At 44.1% G+C, this 20,309-nt stretch overlaps 1 protein-coding gene across 1 annotated transcript in view; it reads left to right on the top strand.

The window, feature by feature from the left end:
- LOC121593706 (protein dead ringer-like) overlaps positions 1–20,309 on the top strand; it is a 106,895-nt gene that overhangs the window by 63,923 nt on the left and 22,663 nt on the right. Inside the window, exon 6 of the mRNA XM_041916296.1 lies at positions 6,263–6,335. Coding sequence (XP_041772230.1) covers positions 6,263–6,335 — 73 coding nt within the window. The remainder of the gene's footprint in view (positions 1–6,262; positions 6,336–20,309) is intronic.

The raw sequence follows: 20,309 nt of genomic DNA, 5'->3' as shown, positions 1-20,309 counted from the left end.
ACTAAATGGAAAACCTTTCATTCCTGTTTTCATAATTGTGTAATGCAACTTTCCATAACCATCTCCCATTAGAGTCCTTTCTCAATCAATGAGCCAGAAAAAAAGCTTGCAAATCAACAATCGATGTCTTTTCATCCACTTTTTTATCATTTTACATATCGTCTATGCGTGAAACGATGATTGATTGCGTTTATTATTACTGTACAAGATGTTGAACCGTCGGGTCGATCGGATCGCTCAGATCACAAACTTCCAAACGGTGTAGTGCCGAGCTGGAGCCGATCATTGCTTCTTCTGGAGCTGCCGGGGCTTCCGCCTCCACCGACGACCACTTTAGTCGATCTTGAAGATGAGCGCAATAATGGCGCGCTTTGATCGTAATCGTTAGAGAAGAAAAATTGAAGCAAGCCTCTTTTTTACCATTTTTCCACACATCTTCTATTCGCTGCAAATTGCTGTTGGTGCGCGTGTGGGATGGAAAGAACCGTGGTTGGATCCGTTTAATTGAGTGAAGAGGTTCGAGTGTTGGGCTCTCGCTCCAATAAGGGTATGGGGATAATGCATAGAAAGGAGGATAGAGAAGAGTTTTGTTCCTAGCTAGAAGCACACGATAAACTCTCGATGAGGCTAAAGCCGTGTCGTGCAGTTAGCAAAAGATCCCCCCCCCTTGATCCGTCCTGCCCGAATAGGACTGGCTGGCACGAAACGTAAATGATCTCGTTATAGGCATTAAAATCATAAATTGTATTAATACAAATTAATTTTTCGTGTTGTGGAAAGACCTTGCTTGTGTGGTGGGTGCTTTTTTATGGTCGCTGTGGTAACGACATGATGATCTCCCTGCACACCACTCTCACCACCGATCGTTCAGGATGATCGAAATTAAATGATTGATTATTTTACATGTTCTTGCAGTACGCCATTAGAAGAAAGGGAAAGACCTGATCGTTCGACAATCTATTTCTGGGAACCATTGGCTTGCTGGCCCGTCATGGAACGCTTCTAATTGACGATGAAAATAGTGATTTGATCTAGTTAATGATGCGCTACGATGTAGGGAGCAGTGCTTTTGCGATTTCGAACCAGGAACTACACATGATCCATTCAGTAGTGAGCGTCGGAGATTGTTCATCGAGTGGAAGGAAGTGAGTGATGTGCTTGGTTTCGATCGTTGCTGAAGAAGAAAAAATCCCAATCGCTACAAGCACCGCCATTTCTCCTAACACTGGTTTAGTTTTTGTTGCTACCACCGAAAGGTTAGATGGGCATAGCTGACAAGAACAACTACCGTTAACTTGCCTCGAAAATCCAAATATACACTCGACTTGGAAAGTGAAACAAAAAATAACTAGACACACGATCACATTGACTGCATACCATTCCGTGATGCGACGACATCATCCGAAGGTGCTAAAAACTATGGCGCATCCTTCCCCCCTCCGTGCTGCCGTAATCGGATGTGTTGTGGCAAAGGGGACGTTAGGCGTGCGTTTGCGTATGTCTGCGGCTTTGGCTCATGCATGATTTGGTGGAAGATATCCATCAATCAAATTGAACATTGCTTCTTGTGGTTGAACAACTTGATATGTTGGTCGATTTGGGTTTTGGTGCGGTGGCCGTTTGCGTTCTACCGATGACAAATGGTAACAATCCTGACTGTATCTGACGGTGGAACATTTTTAGCACCGGCTACGTATTCAATAATCGCCTTTTATGATGAGCTGTTTAACATGATGCTTCTAAACGAGTATGTAGAATTCACCATTCAAAGCGATTGATTTTGGTTTTACGTATAATAATGATGCGATGTGGCTATGACACCAATCTTACAAATCGTTTGTTTTCATGCATTTATATGCTGTTTGTTACAGGAAGTTGTGCATGATTTAATGACATAAACATCTTCTCAATCAAACCAATGAACAATCGTCGCCAGTATGTCAACTCGGGGAAAACATATTAATCATACTCGGTATTTCCACCGACATCAACGACGACATCACCTCACGTCCATCTAATCATACTTTGACTCTCTTTTTTCCAACCAAACGATGAAAAGGAAATGCCACAGAATGTGGCACCTACTTTGCGAAACAATCGAAAGCGTTGTCATGGATAAAAAAGGCAGCGAAAACGAAAGTGTTAAAAATTATGTGCTTTTGCGGTTTTTATTTTCGAAACTCTACCGAAACGGTGGTGGTACCGTTCGACACACGGCTGGCACATGTAGGTCACATCATATATACGCGGGCACCGTTTGGCAATGGCATCACGGTATAATGTTGCCGTCTTAACAACGGTTAATATGCGTACATATGTTTAGCTGGCTGGCAGGAGGAAGCTTGGGTTTGTCCGCCTGTTTTGAATGGATATCGTGGTGCAGCAAAGAACCACTAGCTTTTCTCACGCCAAACTTCCTCTCGTGCAGACACACACACGCGCGCGCAATGTTTCGAAAACCACGAAAATTACTTATTACACCCATGGAACCATCGGCCAGAGATGGTTTGGTTGGATTGCAAATGTCGCCCGTGCACCCTTTTTACGATGTGAACGATTTTAGCGGTGTGGTTAGTGGCCCGAGTGCGGGCTTTCTGGTGGAAAAGCTTATCTACAGTAAATAAAGCGTGCTATTGTTTTCAGATTGAAAGTTTCACTCGATGCATCTCATGGGTGTGTATGTGTGTTTTAAAGACATTAATAGTAAATGTTTTATGACAAACTCGTAACTTAAAGTTGACTTTTGCTGCATGCTTTTCTTTACCATCTCACGTTTATTGGTACGAAAAATGATGAGCTCATTGTTATCGGGGAAACTGAGCACCAAGTCACTCGAGTTGTAAATTATAAAAATCTCACTATTACATGCGTTTAATTACTGTTTTACACACACTAAATAACGCGCTGCAAAAGTGTTAGAACTTTCGTACAAACGCTAAACACATAAAACTACTCTTATACCACCGAATCCATGTAACCATCAATGTCCCGTCTGCTCGAATTACAGCTGTCAGTGGATGCTGTGTCAGACCGACGTCAACCTTACCGAACATTTGCAGCGGCACTGTTTGCATTTTTACATTAACATGCTCCCGCTGAAAACCATCATCTCGGGGCGGCCACTGCGAACACACGTGCGGTAACAGCGGCAACAGACCGGACCAACGGTGTATGCAAAATATGCAAAATTACTCACGATTTTTTGTTGCTGTTGTTGTATTTCTTCATTGCAACCGGCGATTGCAATTACACTGTTTAGTTGTTTGGTTTCTTTTCAGTTTTCTTTTTCACTTTCTTTTGCCTCTTTTGTTCGGTGGTTATGTTTCGTTATCTTAGCGATCGTGTGTGTGTCGGTTGGTTTGTTTTTTTTTTTGTCTCATTTTATCAAGAACACAGTTGATGTGTTTTGTTAGTTACATTATCGCTGTTTTCGTAGCAGCTCTGCGGGGAAAAGGATTATTATAGCTGCAATTTTTAGCTCGAAGGCCTTCGGAGCAAACCAACGGAAGCGTTACGGCGGTTGACGCATACGATAAATTTTCGGTAGCACTTGGTAGCACCACAGACCAGGTCATCCCGTTCGACTGATGGCCCCCGTTCAGGTGCAAATCATTCCAATTTGTCAGGTCGCAAAAACGCAACCATCAAAAGCAATTATATTGGAAGGCATTTTCAGCCCAGTCCAGTTATGCCTGCAACATGCGAGATCGATTTTCGCAAATCGATAGGACCAAATATTTGTACCAAAATTTAGGAGTTTTGCAGTGCGATAGGATTGCGTGACGGGCACTTTTTATGTGTTCGTGTCTTTGAATGCTTTGTTGTGTAGCTTTGAATAGTTCGCCAGAAAACTATCAGCACCATTCATCGCAATTCTTGAATGAAATCTAAAAGAAATGTTTAGATTCAACCTCTTGGTTCTTGAAATTGATTGAATACATAAAAATCGATAAACAAATTTAACATCGTCTCGTAGACTGAAAATTACAGATGTATTGTTAACGTCTTAGAAGAGACCCCATTCAACCATTAATATATGTACACAAACACTTATGGGATCAAATCTTACCAAATCTTGTCTTAGTGTTTCTTAATAATTACATAAAATTTTGTTATGTAATCAAGTGGAGCTTTATATACCTTTTAATATTTCAAAGATTATATCGAAGTTTAACAGTCTTGTATAACCTTATGGCAATATTGCAACGAGATAGAGTAGAATACAAGCAAAATCATAGAAATATAGATTTACAGAAAACGAAACATTAGAAACTCATAAAACCATTATACAACCTTTAGGGGCTTTTCATCTTTCAAAAAGACAAGTTATTGTGTTTGCATTAGTTAGTTAACCAACAATTCGTTGGGCACCCGCACGTGTATTGCGCATTGCAGTGCGTATTCATACGGTCCAGTGCAACTTTGTTGCATTTAACGTATAATTCCACTCGGTGCATATTTTGCATATTTATTTCATTGATTATCTCGCACTTACATCTGCTCCGATTACATCGATGGCGGCCGGCTAGTAATTGTAACAGTTGCAGGTATGTTGCAATTAGTATCATATTATTTCACTGGCGGCACAATATTTTTTGCTGCTGCGGCTGCTGCTGATGCAGCAACTGCAACGGATTGCGATGCTACTTACTGCAAGCAGCATTCACTATCTGTCTCCACACCAGCCAGACAGCGAACGGAAGTATGTGTGTGTGTATGTGTATTTGTTTGTGGAATATCATTTTGGGGGCTGGTGGCGGGTAACGGTTTCCAATACGGGATGACCTTCATTTTCACACGCAATCGAAAATTGGTATTATTGAGTGAGGTGAAACTTTTGTTGGGGTAGCAACAAATAAACGATGATGGTTCCATTTCGCTGTTGCATCGCGGTGACCGTGGAAATGCTTCCAGGTAATGGTGCCGTCGGTACTCCGCTACGGGGACAATTACAAAACCGCGTGTGCTGGGTCGTTGTATAGGTTGTGCTCTCCTATGACTGTTTTACCTTGTTTAAGTGTCGACTTCCTGTACATTAAACTGATTAAGATGGTTTAGAATAACGCGTTAGAGCTGTTTCACTTACCCAGCAGCTGAAATATGTTCATTCTTAACAAATTGATATATTTCTTGTTGTAACAACTACATAAAAATGAAATAAGTAGCTGCCCTGCTTGCTCAAAGTATTGTCTGGCAAGTAACTGCAAAACCACCCACGTGTGTGAAACTCTAGCCTAAGCACCCAACAGAAGCTTACCAATCGTCGTTCAGCTACAGAAACTATGAAACAAATCCTCGCTGTGCCACTGGTACAATTGTTTGACGCCCACCGGTTCTCGGTAGCGCTGCAGTCACGAACCGAACCATTCCCCATCCCCTCCCTTGTCCCCAGAGCTCCCTCACACGGATCATCCTCTTTGGCGTGGAGACGTGCAAGCAAACGTGCGGTTTTGCGCTATTTCTCTTATACGCTAATAAAAATAATTTCACGAAGCACGCAATCAATTTAAATAAGTTTAATGCTGATGCCAATTGTAATTAATGTTGATACGTGTATGTGTGTGTATGTGCTTGTATGTATATACACACTCATACATTCGTAGCAGGTAAAGCAGCAGCAAAAACGGAACAATAATGTGTGTACACGGTAAACTTTCCCCCAGCAATTGCATTGCGTTGAATTCACGCAGAAGCCAGCACACGTGCGAATGCGTTGAAACGATTAAAAGTGTTATTGAAATCATCTCATCCCATTTTCCACCGGTGGGGCAGCGGTTGAATGAATCTCGGTACGGTGCTGCCCTTTTTTCGTTTTACCTCCCACTTTTATACGCATTGGCTTCCACCCATCGCCCAATCCGAAAGCGCTGTTCGATGGTCGATAATACACACTCGGTTGAAGGTGAGGTGCATTGTGTGCGTGTGTGAGTGTATGTTGCATCGACGGGCAGCGACCTCGGCTGACTTTCCGGCAGTTGGCACAGGTTAAGCGTGATTGCATTTTCCACCGATAGCACCCTGCCAATGGCTGACGAGGCAAATTGATTTTGACTCTTAAATTATTAACTAATTACCTACCTGCCCCCGCCCGACCGGACGTGTCACGATAGACGGAAACAGTTTTCAAAAGTACGATTTTAAAACGCCATTGCTAGACACTCGGTAGTGGTTGCAGCAAAAAGCGGTGTTTTTGTCTTTCCTTCCCGTCCTAACACTTATCGCACCGCGTTCATTTCTCTCTTTCTTTCTCTCTCTTTTCCAGCTGTACGAAATCAACGATGACCCGAAGCGGAAGGAATTTCTGGACGATCTGTTCCTGTTCATGCAAAAGCGAGGTAAGTGGATGATAAAGGACAATTTTATTATCTTTACGAATTTTACTTCTGCTGACTCACCAAAGTTCTCTGGTGAAGCGGGGCACAGCGGAAAGCGAAGGGACACGAAATTCTTCCGCTATCAACCGGATATTGAAAGAGTATCAATTCTTGGGGAGTGTATTACTTTTCATGGACATTTTCCCTTAGCAATCACATTGTATGCAGGGAAGAAAAGATAAAGCTAGGTACTGCCAGTGTAGTACTGCTTACGATACATTCTTCTCGTCTGATGTCGATTAATCATTCCAGAGAGTGACAGAGCACTGGCAGCAATTATTTTTTTATTACTTTTCTTCCCCTTTTCGTTCCTTGCCTTTGTTTTTTGCTCAAATGCAAGTAACTGTTACCAATCGTAGATTGGCTGTTCGGTTTAAAAACGTACTTCCAAATCAATCAATGTTGAATATAGGATCAAATTAAATGCACACTAAATTCAAAAGGGTTTATTTTCCTGCTGATACTTTCCAATTTATTTTTGGCATTTGTGTTTTTCGAGCAGCCAGAACGTTTATGTGCGTTAATTATAATCATTGCATTTCACCTCAAACATCGCTCTGTCCTGCAATCGGAAAATAGCAGAAGGTTTGCACTCCACCTCTATTACGAGATTTCACTCTCAAATTAGTAAACTCTTATTGAGCGTTCAGATGGCATTGTGCTGTCATCTTTCACAGGCTGTGTTTCGATTTTTTTTACCACCTCCTGAAAGACGGTTCTTAACTTTATAGCCTTTTCGTCTTTCATTCATCGGTCGCTCGAGACAGTAAAAGCGCGCAGAAACTGCAACTGAGGAAATTGCGTTGCGCAAGGTTAAAATTTAATATTTTACGATCCTCGCCTGCGCGTTCGGTTGGCAAAATCTTTGCCCCAAAACGGGAAGAAAACGACCCATCGCCAGTCGCACCATGAATGAGGATCCGAAACGTCCGTGTGCATCCGTTTGCATCGTTGTAGGTCGTCGGCCGGTTTTGAATTACATTCATAAAATGCGTACACCCGCCCGAATGTGCACACCGTTTGACGGCATGGTACGGGGATGGCATCTTATGAATGACGCTCGGAAGAGGAGGATGCAGCAGTGCAGCCGTTGTGCAGAAATTGTTCTCGTGCGCAGGTTTTAATGCGTGGTTCATGTTTTATGTCGCCCAGCGGGCGAACGGCCGTACGGGCTTAAATTCTAACGCACGCGGAAGAGTGATGATTGCAAAACACGGCCGCTGCATGGTTCATAAAACGTGAAAATGCAGAGATGCAGATGGTCGTTTGTTTGTGTGTGAACCTCGCTTAATCCCAGCAAATCCTACCCCGGTCGCGCGTGAGCATTTCGATAACGCTGTTCCGAAACGTTTGTGGTACGAATTATCACCCAGATTCGAATGAAAAACATCACCATCATCGGTCGCTTTTGATTGATTGTGTTGTGCAGGGACAAAGGAGCGCGAGCTGAGTGACTCCGATTGGCACCTGTTTTGATACTACGGTTTGATGTTTTGCCGACCACCGAACCAGTTTTCACTGTTTGAATTAAGTTTGACGCAATGCGCAATGGCGTCTATCCCAACTGACAAGTTATCTGTCACGTTCTGATAAATAAATAATGTTTGTACAGTTAACATATCAAACGGAAGACGATAATTGTAAACATTTTTTTTTTTTCTCTTAAAAAATAACGCCAAGAACCCCCCTGCTTTGTCATTTGCGCTGATAATGCTTTATCATACACAGGAATGAGAAAAATGCAGGGTCAACTCACAATGTTTCAACGCACGACGCTTGACACACGGTAGGGAAACTTTACCGAAAGGCGTGAAAAATTCTTCGTTGTAACTATTTCTGGGACAGCCAACCCTAAATGGTCCAAACGGAACGCTAGCGCACGGGCCGTATCAAACAATTAATCAAAGTCAAATTAGAAGCTCGTACGAGATAATCGTAATTTACACTGTTATTGTACGACTGCCTTGCAGGGGATACTGATCGAGGGACCCGGAGCACTGTTTTGCTACTCGCTTTGGTCCGCCCGTTGCCTCCCCAAAAATACAACCCCGCAATCATTCATATCACCAAGAGATTAATGAAAAACGAAAAACATCACTCATAGACACTCGTTGGCAGGTTGGCCGTAGTGCGATCGAAATCGGACCAGCTCGGATGATGATGATAGCCCTGCCTATCATGCCGACCGTACTGCTTCCAATACGCAAATGTTGTTTCGGAGGTAGGGTGAAAGAAGGTGTCTAACTAGACTCATGAAATTATTAGCCGACGCAGGGCTGGTGTGGTGGTAGGGAGTTCACGATTCAAATCGAAAAAGGATGATCAAATCTTCCGCACACTGGGACGGAAAGATGGGAGAGAGAAAAGGTCCTAACGTCCAAACAGTACAACAAAAAAACACCGAATCGTTCGATCTGTGGCGCGCAGCAATAAAAAAGGAACGCAATTTTCTCGCTGTCAAATTGATCCGAAATCAATATATCAATCTTCCACCACCGTGATCGGGTGGTGTACGGAGCGTGCTGCTTCTTCGGTGTGTGCGCTTTCTCTCTAGGCTGCCCATCCCCTTCTCTCCCCTTGTCTTCCTCAGCAATCTCAATAAGTTGCTACAGCATAGCGTCTCAAAATTGCTTTGGAATTGATTCTCTTCCGATGTTAGGATCATTGATTTGAACCATTTCTCCGTGGCCGTCCAGGTCCAAGCGAGGCTTTGGGGCTTCCTTTTTTGTTGTTGTTGTTGTTACTTGTCTACCTTTAACGACCCCGCTTGCTTTTGCGTCCTCTGCAGCCAGGCGATAGACGACGGCGCCTCGGGACCAATATGTTAGATCGCGAACCTTGTAAGCCCTCCGGGGTGGGGAGTGTGGAGCTTATGCTTTGGCTGCTCCTTTTCCTGCTGTATCTGCACCACGCGATCGTGTTGTCGTCGCGAATGATTAATAAAAGTTTATGTTGAATAATTGGACACTGGACAGTAACGATGCATTTCCCCACCTACTGCCCCGGGACCTACTTGCCACGCGAGGGTTACAGCGGTACCTATAAGGCGTTGCTGTGAGGCGCTACAGTCAAGTCAAAACAGGCCCGGCCCTACTCGCCGGTTCCTCCAACTCTCGTTTCGCCCTGGTCCTGGGTCTGAGTAAAAGGCACATAAATGATCCGATATTGATCCGAGTGGCTGAGAGGGACGGTACCGTAGGAGTGACCCACTGAAGGGGGAAGCTGTATCTCAACGCGATCGCACGTTCGATCGGAATCGAAGCTGCGGGAGGTGTATCGCTTGACTCCGGTTCTGGGTCGATCCGCCGTTGTTGATTACCTTGTACGTCTGATTTTCAACAGCTTAGTGCAAATCGATGCAAAACCGTGTGGCACGGTGGTGGTGATTTGCTGTATGCAGTTTGATTTGTGCATGTCTCTGTAGGTGCGAACAAAAACAAAATTAAACCATATCGCGCTTTGCTTGATTGATTTCCTTCAATCAGCGCTTAACGATGTTGCCTTTGTGGAGCCGTTTACGTGTTTTTTTTTTGTTTTGCTTGCTAGGGATCTAGAAATCGATTTATTTTTCACACAAACGTGACAGGTTTTTTTTGTGGGATTTGAGTTATTGGAGTTGTTGATATGTCTGAGCGGAATTACTTATTGACATGCTAAGGTGTTGAAATGGTTTCATTGAACGTTGCGTTTGTCTGATTAAATTATACTAAATTCTGTTCATATAAACTGTCCGTGTTTTATTAACATTGTTCTTTAATGAGCTCAGTTGTTCAATACAAATGTTTTTATTGCTTTCGCCAATTCTTCGTAAAAGCAAATTCAGAATTTCCAGAAAATAGTAACCAACAAAGTCAACAATGCCTTTTCCGAATGCTTGCCTTTGAGAAATTAGATACACGTTGGTGGATTTTTCCACCCCGATCGATCGCATACTGGCAGCATACCATTTCTTTCTTTTATTTCCCAAACCCGAAAAGCATCCTTTGATCTGACTGTGGCCAGATTACCGCGGAAATATGGCCTGGCAGCCAGGCTTGCTGACCGTCGTTTGCTTGATCGATATTTCCGACAGCTGTGTGCGGATCGTCTGCATTCGGCGAACTCTTTCGCTGGAGCTTTGTAGTTAGCAGCTGAAAAATGGAAAAAAAGAATAGTTGTGCATTAATTCATCGGGTGGGGTTTGTGTTTTGCTTTTTATTGTTTAGCTTCCGAGTACTGGGCGGGAAATTGTAACCACGCACCGCGCACACTTCAATGGGGGGGCAACAAGATGAATAGTGTTGGCATGATTTGTTGCTCCCAAATCTTGCCGCACCTTTCCCTTTCGTCTTTGATTGTGTTTAATGCCGTGTGAAAAGAATTAAGATTTTTTTTTCGAATGGTCCTTTTGGTTCGGGACAGCGCACAGAACTGCTTCCAACGTACGGGACATGGAACGTTTGCTATCATATGTTGATTACAGCACAGGCTGCATGAACACCATCGCGCACTACCTTCAGCGAACACTGGTGTGTTGATGTTTCACATCTGAAACCACAGCCAACCAGCGTTCCCCGCCCGAAGGCGTCAAATTGTCTGGCGATTGATAGGAAAAGTGAAGCTTTTCACAAACACAAACGCACACACACACTCCCATCCAACCGTTCCCACCCTTGATCGAGGTGTGTATCGTTTCGGTCTCTCACTCGCAGCGCATCGCAGCGTAATAAAAACCGATGATGGATCATTTGTTTGCATGATTTAAGAACCGGGCGGGTGGAATACAAAAAAACAAAATCCCTCCAAATAAAAAAGGGGCCGCCGTTTTCCCGCGGCAGTGAAAATCTGTTCTTGTCGGAGGGTTCGATTGCTACCACCAGCCACATCACCACCGCCCCTGCCACCACGCCAGATCATCGTTTCCGTGGATGCATTACACACGCTGGTGTCGATTGTTTACAAGCAACACATCACAACATAATCAACTTGTTTCGCTACCGCCGTCTTTTCACTGCAACTCGCACGAAGAACTCGCAATGTGAGAACGGGACAGAAAAAAAACGCCAACGAAAAGATCGGTCCGTAATGGTCGGACATGGCCGAACAAGAACGAAACCCGTGGCCGAGCCTATTGATCACGATCGATCCAACTGCCAGCAGCAAAGGGCAGTCGGCGAGCGCGCGCTAGTGATGGGTAATCCGGAGCGGAGTCATGGATCAACTCCGACTCCGGTGCGCAAAATATGACTCCGGCTCCGGATCATAACTGGATTCGACTCCGGATCAGTCCGGATTACTCCGGAATACTCCGGATCACTCCGGATCACTCCGGATTACTCCGGACACTCCGGATCGCTCCGGATCACTCCGGATCGCTCCGGATCACTCCGATCAGTCCGGATCAGTCCGGATCAGTCCGGATCAGTCCGGATCAGTTTTCGTACATATTCGATGTACGACTTCAAAGTCAATGAGCTCATCAAGAATTGTCTAAACGATAATGGACAGTCATTCCGGATCCGGAGTGATCCGGAGTGATCCGGAGTAATCCGGAGTAATCCGGAGTAATCCGGAGTGATCCGAGTAATCCGGACTGATCCGAACTCGGAGTTGATGACTATGCACCCCCCGCTAAACAGTCCGGAGCAACTCCGACTCCGAGGGTGCCGGAGTCGGATCGATCCGACTCCGGATTGTACAGCGCGCGCGCGCTTCGTTTGAAATGGAGGCCGGCTTAGCCGCGGCACTTAAACAATTTTGTAAACAAATTCCTCACAAAGCGTTGCGGGTCGGGTGTGGCGGGATTAGGGAATTGATCGAATAACTAACCAGAACATTGGCTCGTGCCTGAGCATCAAAAGGACAAGGTTCAGTTCCGTACCGTAGTGCTGTTTTTGCTGTGTCATCCGGGAATCCCATTTTCATTGTGCTCCCTTTTTATCGCTCTGTTTTCTTTTTTGCCCGTTGCTTCCATTGAAAAAAGAAGAAGAAAAAAACAGGATGCCACCGAGAAGTTGCTGCCGTGGCTTTTACTCTTTCGACAACAAGCTTTCGACACGGGCTGCTGTGCGGGAGTCCTTTTGGAGATGGTTGAAGCAGTTCAGTTTCCGCCAAGTCACTGCCGACCGGGAAAATGGACGTGTTCGATCGGAATCATCAGATGAACGTTTACACATGCACATTACCTGCTGTTTGCAGTAGCCAATCTTCAATCGATTGAACGTCAATCAAACGATAACAAGTGGTGGCGTCGAGGGTGTCGGGTTGGGTTGGCTATCGGTTGCCTATCGGTTGTTTGTGGGCATGCAATGAATGCTTAATTTTTTTTTATTAGCTTGAATAAGCAGGCTGACATGGCATTTGTTACGTTTGCGTCAATGTGGGAATTTTGAAACAGTATTCTCATATTGTTTGGAAAAGTTTTTGCTCAATAAGATTCGTTTATTTTATTTTTTTAGATTTTTTTTCGTGTATATTTTTGTGTTTTTTTATTAATTAATCTATGGATGATTTGTGTGATATATTTATTTTTTGCTATTTTATTATAATAATTGAGAAACGTATGACAGCTTAACGCATTACAACGTTTTGTAATTAAAAATGTTGATTATAACTTTACTCCACTAATATGCATTCATCCAATATGCATTATTCAATATAATACTTTTAATTGTGTTGTAATTGTAAAATGTATAGATTTTTTAGTAAAAAAAGGTGTCGTTTATATAGACCGTTGTATTTTTGGAAAATAATAAACTAGATTTTTATGAAAAATATCAACGATTTCCTGATTTAAAAAAAAACCCTTTCAATTGAATCCACTAAATCAAAAGCAATTGTTGCGATGTGCAGCAAATTCAATTATCAAGTACAACAGAGCCAATTGAAAAGCAAAGGCAATTGACAAAAATCGTGCCCCAGATATTTAATCTCGACAAGCTGCATCGTAACCGATTAGCGATCGTGCCAACTCGATCGCTATCAAACTCAGACACGACTATCGCATCCGATGTTAATCGAATCTGTCGATACCGCGGCCGGGTTGATGCATGCAGCCGAGCATTGTTTGATCGTTCCATTTCCGCTCTTCTGCGCGAGGGCTTCGGAAAAAGAACCACATCTGGCCGATCGGTTTAAATTGTAAATTAAATTTCAATTAGTAATAAATCTGCCCTCTGCGCTCCCTTTTTATATTAAGCATTTATTATGCGCGTGATTCTCGTCGCCGCCCGAAGCGACCGCGCAGTCCGCGAAAGTGTGCAATAACAAAGACGATGAATATTTGCTCCGCACGCGGACGGACCACCGTGTGATCTGATTTCGCGGTCCATACTCCCGGGAGCGGGGAAACTGTGTTCCTATCGCTACCATCCCGTAATATTCGAGCCACACGCGAACCGATCGAAAGCGGTGTGAAACACACACACACACCCGCGGTGTGAAATCGAAACAACAAGGCGCGTAGATCGCGGAATGAGTTCACACCTTGCTTCCTTGCTTCTTTGGTAGACCTTAGACAAGCTGCTTCTTTTTCCCCCCTGGAAGGCTTGCGTCTTGTTAGCAAACCAAAAAGAGCAGCTGTTGATTGTGCACATACATCGTGCGGTATCATCATCTTTCCTCGCATTTCTCCCCCACAACCAGCTCGCGGTCAGCGCGAAATGGAGAAAGGATTTTACTGCCGGGATCACCAGTTGATCTTTGGAGGCAGGGCAACTTTCGAGGCTGCTCCCTAGGGGTAGGGGGAGTGTCTGGCCAGCAGCGCCGCCAAATTGACAGGCTGTAAATTGATAAATTGAAGTGTTACATTCACTAAACGGGGAAGCTTTTGGAGGCGACCGGGCAGGCGGCTTTTCATTCGACAATTTGCACGATCGATTAGCAACGGCACGTACCTATCAGTGTTACAAATTTATTGATTCCTATCTTTTGGTGCACAGAAAGGTGCATGGAATTGTAAAAACTTGGTGTTTTTGTTGCTAACGACAAGAAGCGTGCAAGGCGTAAAGATAAATTCTGACTTCCTTCCATGCACTTATCAATTCAGACCATAAAAATCTTTGGGAATTGAAAGGAAACATGGCTATCTCTCTCTCTCTCTCTCTCTCTCTCTCTCTCTCTCTGACTCCCTCACAACAACAAAACCCCGCAGGAAACGGTGCTGAATGGTTGCATAATTCGATTATAATATTTATAAATGCATTCAAAGTGCATCTGTGTGCAGTCAGCACCAATTTGACGCACCTTTCCCATGGTTGTGCACACGACTGCTTCATACATAAAACAAGCTGTTGACGTTTGCAGTTCGCGTGATAACGAAGTGAATGGAATGGGGGGCATTAACAAGATTTCAACAAATTTATTTATTGACCATTTTTCATCCACCTCGTGCTGTTTGACACAACGCCGGACTCGCTGGTCTTGCGATGGGAGATGTTTTTTTTTCCTTCCAATTTAAGCTCCCTATTCTACCAGTAAAGTGTGAGACCAGCGGTGCCTTTTGCTTGGCCGGTTATTGTTAGACATTTCTCGTTAGCGAAATTGAAATTATTATTGTTTTTATTCAGTAAAGACTTCAAACAGTTTACGGCGTCATGAAGTGGAACAATCTGGGCGAAGGTGTGCCGTCAGTGACATAACCATACCGCACCATGGTACGACACATTACGAAAAAGGCAAAGGAAAACCTACTTTTCCCCCATTGTACGGGAGCCATTTATTTTTCCGCTCATTAGGACGCACACCTATTAATAACCGTTTGAGATAAAGCGGAAAATGCTCAGCGTCTTCGATCTGCATCCGTGCCCCCGTCCGTTCACTACGCGTCGGGAATAGAAATGTCACTTTCTATTTCACCCGATGCTCAGGGCTCGGGGGTTGAGGCCGTAATCATTCGATATTTACCTCACCACCAGCGGGACTCGTTCGTGTACTCGGCGCTGACAAACGATTTCCTTGGCGGACGGATTCGTCCGTTTGTCAAAATCGATGCCGCTTGCTGCTTGCGACGTGGGTCTGGCAGAGGTCTCGCCGTCCCGAACCGAGGCCGATTGATGAGAAAATGATTGACGAGGTCCTACGGCGACGACAATGGATGGCGTGCCGCATCCGCTTCTGTCCACCCGTGGCCCCGTGGCTTGCTGCTCTGCTCGGGCAGGGCAGTGATAGATATTTTTGGGATGACCATGGCGGTGTGCTGATTGAGTGGGCGTATTTGGCCAACCGAAATGTCGTACAAAACTACCTCTCCAAAAAAAAAAACAAAAAAATCGAATGAATAAAGCAAAACGGTAAGCGACCATCATCCGGTCCGGTGCCCGGCAGAAGCAAAGGGAGGTGGCGAGGTGTATAATGGTAATTCAAGTGACAGATTTCAAGTGAACGGAAAAAATAGATCGATGTGAAGGGGAGCATATTAGAGCGTACAGAAAATACATGAAAGATTGTGCCGATCGCGCGTCTTGCCGCGGGGTCCCTCCGGTGACCGGTGACAAATGAGAGCGTCTTCAGTCGGGCAAGACATCTTCTTACCGCCACCCTGTCGGTTCAGATCTTGCCCCGTAAAGTGGTGACCGTGGGGCATCGGAATCGAATCGATGGGACACCATCCAGCTCCTCCGTGGCAGTACCAAACCGCTCAGGGGTCACCGCGTATCGGCATGCTGGGCGGAAATGTCGCCGGTGCCGGAGAGGAAATGTCACCACTGGGGAGGGGTGGGGAAGGGTAAGGTTTGCTCTAAAATTATTTGTACATCATTTCCGTCGCATTTGTGTGACCGCAGCCGGCTGAGTGACGCAGTCGGCTTTTTCGGCGATTGTATTATCTGACGAGTTTTCGCTTTTGTGTACGCCAGACCAGACGAGGTGTGGAAAAAAGGGGAAGATCGCACTGAGGGGAGGAGGAGGGTTCTTTGGTCTTGGGTTTGGCATTTTGCAATCAAACTACGAACGACTTTTGAAGCACCTCCACAGTGGATGGACAGTCCGATCGGTCCAACACCGGTACGAGGCGAGGGTTGTCATAAAAGGAGGGAAAAGCCGACAAGATAAGAGAGATGAGTGTACCATTGTGCCCATGTTATGTTTTTAGATAATGACAGCTAATGAATCGGTTACGCATAAATAAGCATATCAAGCAGCAAGGGACTTTTTGCGGTGCAGTTTTACTTGTTTTTTACAATTTTACTTCGTAACGTAAAAATATTTTTTTTTTTTCAAATAGCATAATAATAATAATGAAATGAGCAGGATTTTATTTGGTTTTCTTCAGTAAACTTTTATTGACCGGAAATTGAATGTATGCATTTTCTGTGGTAAATAAAATACACTATCAGAACACAGTCGCAACGATGTGCAACAAACAAAAAAAGGAAACTCATCACATACACACATCACAAAGCATTTCCTCTCGTACGCGAGTGTTTTCCATTTTCGTTTCAAACGATCTTTCCGGTTCAAGGAAGAGACAATTATAAAATGTTTCATTTGTCAGATCTTCCATGCCCGGGGAACGGGGGAAGATACCATATTAAAATCGTTACATACATCGGGCATTTTATTGCTTTTCAAGGAATTTGTCTCATGAATAACACGCTCCAAAGAGCGAAGTCGGCAACGATCAAAATGCAGCAGCAGCAGCAGCTTCGATCAACGACCGATGCACGGCAAAAGAAGGGGGGCTGTGAAAATGAAATTGAAAATATGATCCTGTACCACCAATTTTGCCGCTGTCAGTCTGTCAGTCTTTGCCTTGCGTTTCTTTTCTTCGCAAAAATAAATTTTCATACCATCGTCGGTGTGTGTGTTGGCACATGTTCGCACAGTGTGACATCGAGCAGTGTTTGCATTGTATTCAAATTGTAATTTTTACGAGTGCAATTAAGCAATTGTGCAGTGCCGCTGTGAGTTACTTGGTGCAATAAATCTCCAGAGAACAGTTGCATCTCTTCCGCAAGAAATGATGAGGTTTGTTGTAAGAAGTAAAATAATAAGAAAAGCTGTCTAATGTCAAATGAAAGAATACAGTATCATATGGTAGTATTTCTTAAAATAATTTGAATGTGAGCAACGTTTCATCAATTACATTTAAGCGAACCGAAGGGAATTCCAAGAAACCATAATCTCGATGCTAGTTAAATTACGCCAAGTTGCGGCAAGTATTACGTGATAGTATGATATCATGTGGTTTATTTCGTGTGATGCAAGACATTTTATTGCACACATCAATTTTGAATCATAATTTGCAAGATGAAAGCAATATTGTCATGGATTATTTTATTAGTGATTGCCATGAGACTATTATTGCATGCAGAGATGTTCAATACAAACGGTGGAATAATCAATATTTAAGTGCAGGCAGCAAGTGCTATAAAGTGGGTAATTAATCTAAACATGACATGTTCAATATTTTACCGTGAATAATATTATTAAGTTGTCTTCACCAGTTTGAATAATCATTTCACAACTCTTTTCCTTCTGCGAACGTACGTTTTATCAAATGCTCCCCCCCATTCAACACTTATTATGATGAGTCTAGCTAAGAATATCGTATTTTTGCTCCAAAATACCAACGGGTATTTTCATGTCTCGTGTTTCAACTTATAGGATACCCTCGCAATCTGCACCAGTACCGCCCCAAAAGCGTACCATATGTTACTCAATTAAGCAATCGAACGCGCAAGCTCGATTTTAACGCTGCCTGGCAGTGGTGAACTTGCGCCTTGATCTTCGGCTGTGTGATGTATGTATTTGTTGTGTATTTGTTTCCACCATTAAATGGAGGAAATTCAATCCACTCGCTAATGCAACCGCAACCATGTCCATTTTGTCTGATCGAACGCGCGCAAGCCACCCCTTGACCGGGGGAGCATTGAGTTTCCACCGAAATGCTTTCCGAATTCGATTTTTAATTACGTGTTGCGCATCGAGCGCGCCGTGGTGTGCCATTTTGCCCCCAGGGATTGGAAGTATTTCGGTATGCTAAGTTCTCGTCCATCTACCCCTCACCCCCAACCATGGAAAGGATGATGATGAGCGATGGAAGTCAATTTTCCCGATTCTGAGACACGCCAGTTTCTCCATCGACGAAGATGATCCATCAAGCGCGCTGACCGGGCGAACACGATGGTGTTACGGTTACGGCACAGTACGTTTGGGAAAATTGATTGAAACCATCGAGACCTATTCCCGACACACATCTGATGGATGACATCTTCCCTCCCAAGTAGACGCGACCACAAAGTGGATCTCTAATTATACATAGTGAGATCTATACACTTTTTTTATGTCTATAAATTCTATTTCTAGTATAGTCTACTGTCTAGTAGTAATACCCCGACCCGTGGAAAGAATAGATGTTTGCCTTCACTTTCATTTGAACTGGTTGGTACTCCATTCGATCAGTTCGACCGCCTTTACGCTGAAAAGACTTTTTGCTGATTTACTTTACGGATCTTCCAATCTTACTCACCACCCCTTGTACTTTTCCTCCCCCCAGGAAGCGCTTCTCTTTGTGACTGACATTGGATGTCTAACATATGTTAATTTAGTGTAAAAACATTTCGCTATCCCCGGCACTCAGCAAACCCCTGCCTCAGCGCGAAGAAGAAGCGGGCCCGGGGGGTTTCTTATTCATTCTGCAAGTCCGCGGCAATATCTAACGAAGCCGGTTGCCGTTCCATGCATAATACGGACTTTTTGCGCGACTGCTATAACCTCCATTGGCGCTAGTTATAACCTTGTTCCTTGGCAATGTCTGAATTGCCAGAGACAGAGACGGGCCTGTGTAGTTCGTGTGTGTGTGACACGGTGCCAGTAGCATCTACACAACGGGAGGCATCGTTTCATGATGTGGGAAGTTCCCGCCGTTTTGTTGTTTTTCATGCGTACACTGTAATTAATTTGTTTCTTGTACCGGTAAATAGTAACCACGTGGTTGTCGAATTCTGGTTTTACAAACGATTCTCGGTAGTGTTTGCATGTAAGCAGGTGATACTCGTTTGTTCGGTAACGAATCATAATTGCTATTCGTAACCCACCAACTTCAATGCGGAACTTTTTAAGCCAGCTTTTCCTAACCGTGGCCCACAAAAGCCAGGTACAATATTGAAGCTAAATACCGAAAAATATCGAAGTCCTCTTCCCTTTTTAAAAATGATCCCAACACGGACTAAAACATGAATCCATTCACCTAAATAATGTCTACTCTATACTTCACAGAGCATCGTAAAACCACCGTTAAATTATTTACCCAGCAGCAACATTTAAACACAATATACGGTCAATATTTGTAGAAATGTAGACTAGTTCAATCCTCCCATAAATGTGTGAACATCTCCATAAGTAAGATCCACCCATCGGTACGAATTCCGCGTGGCTGAGGTATCCAAATCAATTAAAGGCGACTCCGTCACCGGATCTCAATCTTGTCCATCCTTCTATCCCGGCCACAATTCAAACAATTCCTAAGGCACGAAAATATCTTTGGTCCCAAGTGCAACAGTTCACTCAACTAAGCTAGCCCCAGCACAGTTGGTGGTGGTGGTTCCATCGGGACGCGGGTTTTTGCTGCTCCAAAATGATGTTATTGTGTGCCGATCGGAACACAGCTCGAACAAGATCATTTAAGCTGGGACGTATGGTGGAACGACGCGCTAGATGTCCCCCGGATGTTGGGTGGATGAGGTGAGGTGCATGACGAGACACGAGTGTGAGCTCTCCGGGCTCTCGGAACGCTAGAGCTGTGAACGGCCAATATTGACTTAATTAATTGAATCAATATTTATCCGCACGTTGCATCATCCTTTTCGATGGGCATGTTCCGTACAATGATTTCCGTTGACCATTGGTTGGTTGTACCGGACTGTCGCGCTGTATCATGAATGAATGACGAGCAGGCAAACTAGACAACACCGTGCGGTCCTAGGAGGTGTTCGTTTGGCATCGGAATGGATTGTA

The sequence above is a fragment of the Anopheles merus genome, chromosome 2L (genome assembly GCF_017562075.2).
Source record: "Anopheles merus strain MAF chromosome 2L, AmerM5.1, whole genome shotgun sequence".
Taxonomy (NCBI): Eukaryota; Metazoa; Arthropoda; class Insecta; order Diptera; family Culicidae; genus Anopheles; species Anopheles merus.
Note: the sequence above shows the minus strand (reverse complement) of the source record. Positions and strands in the feature narration are given on the sequence as shown.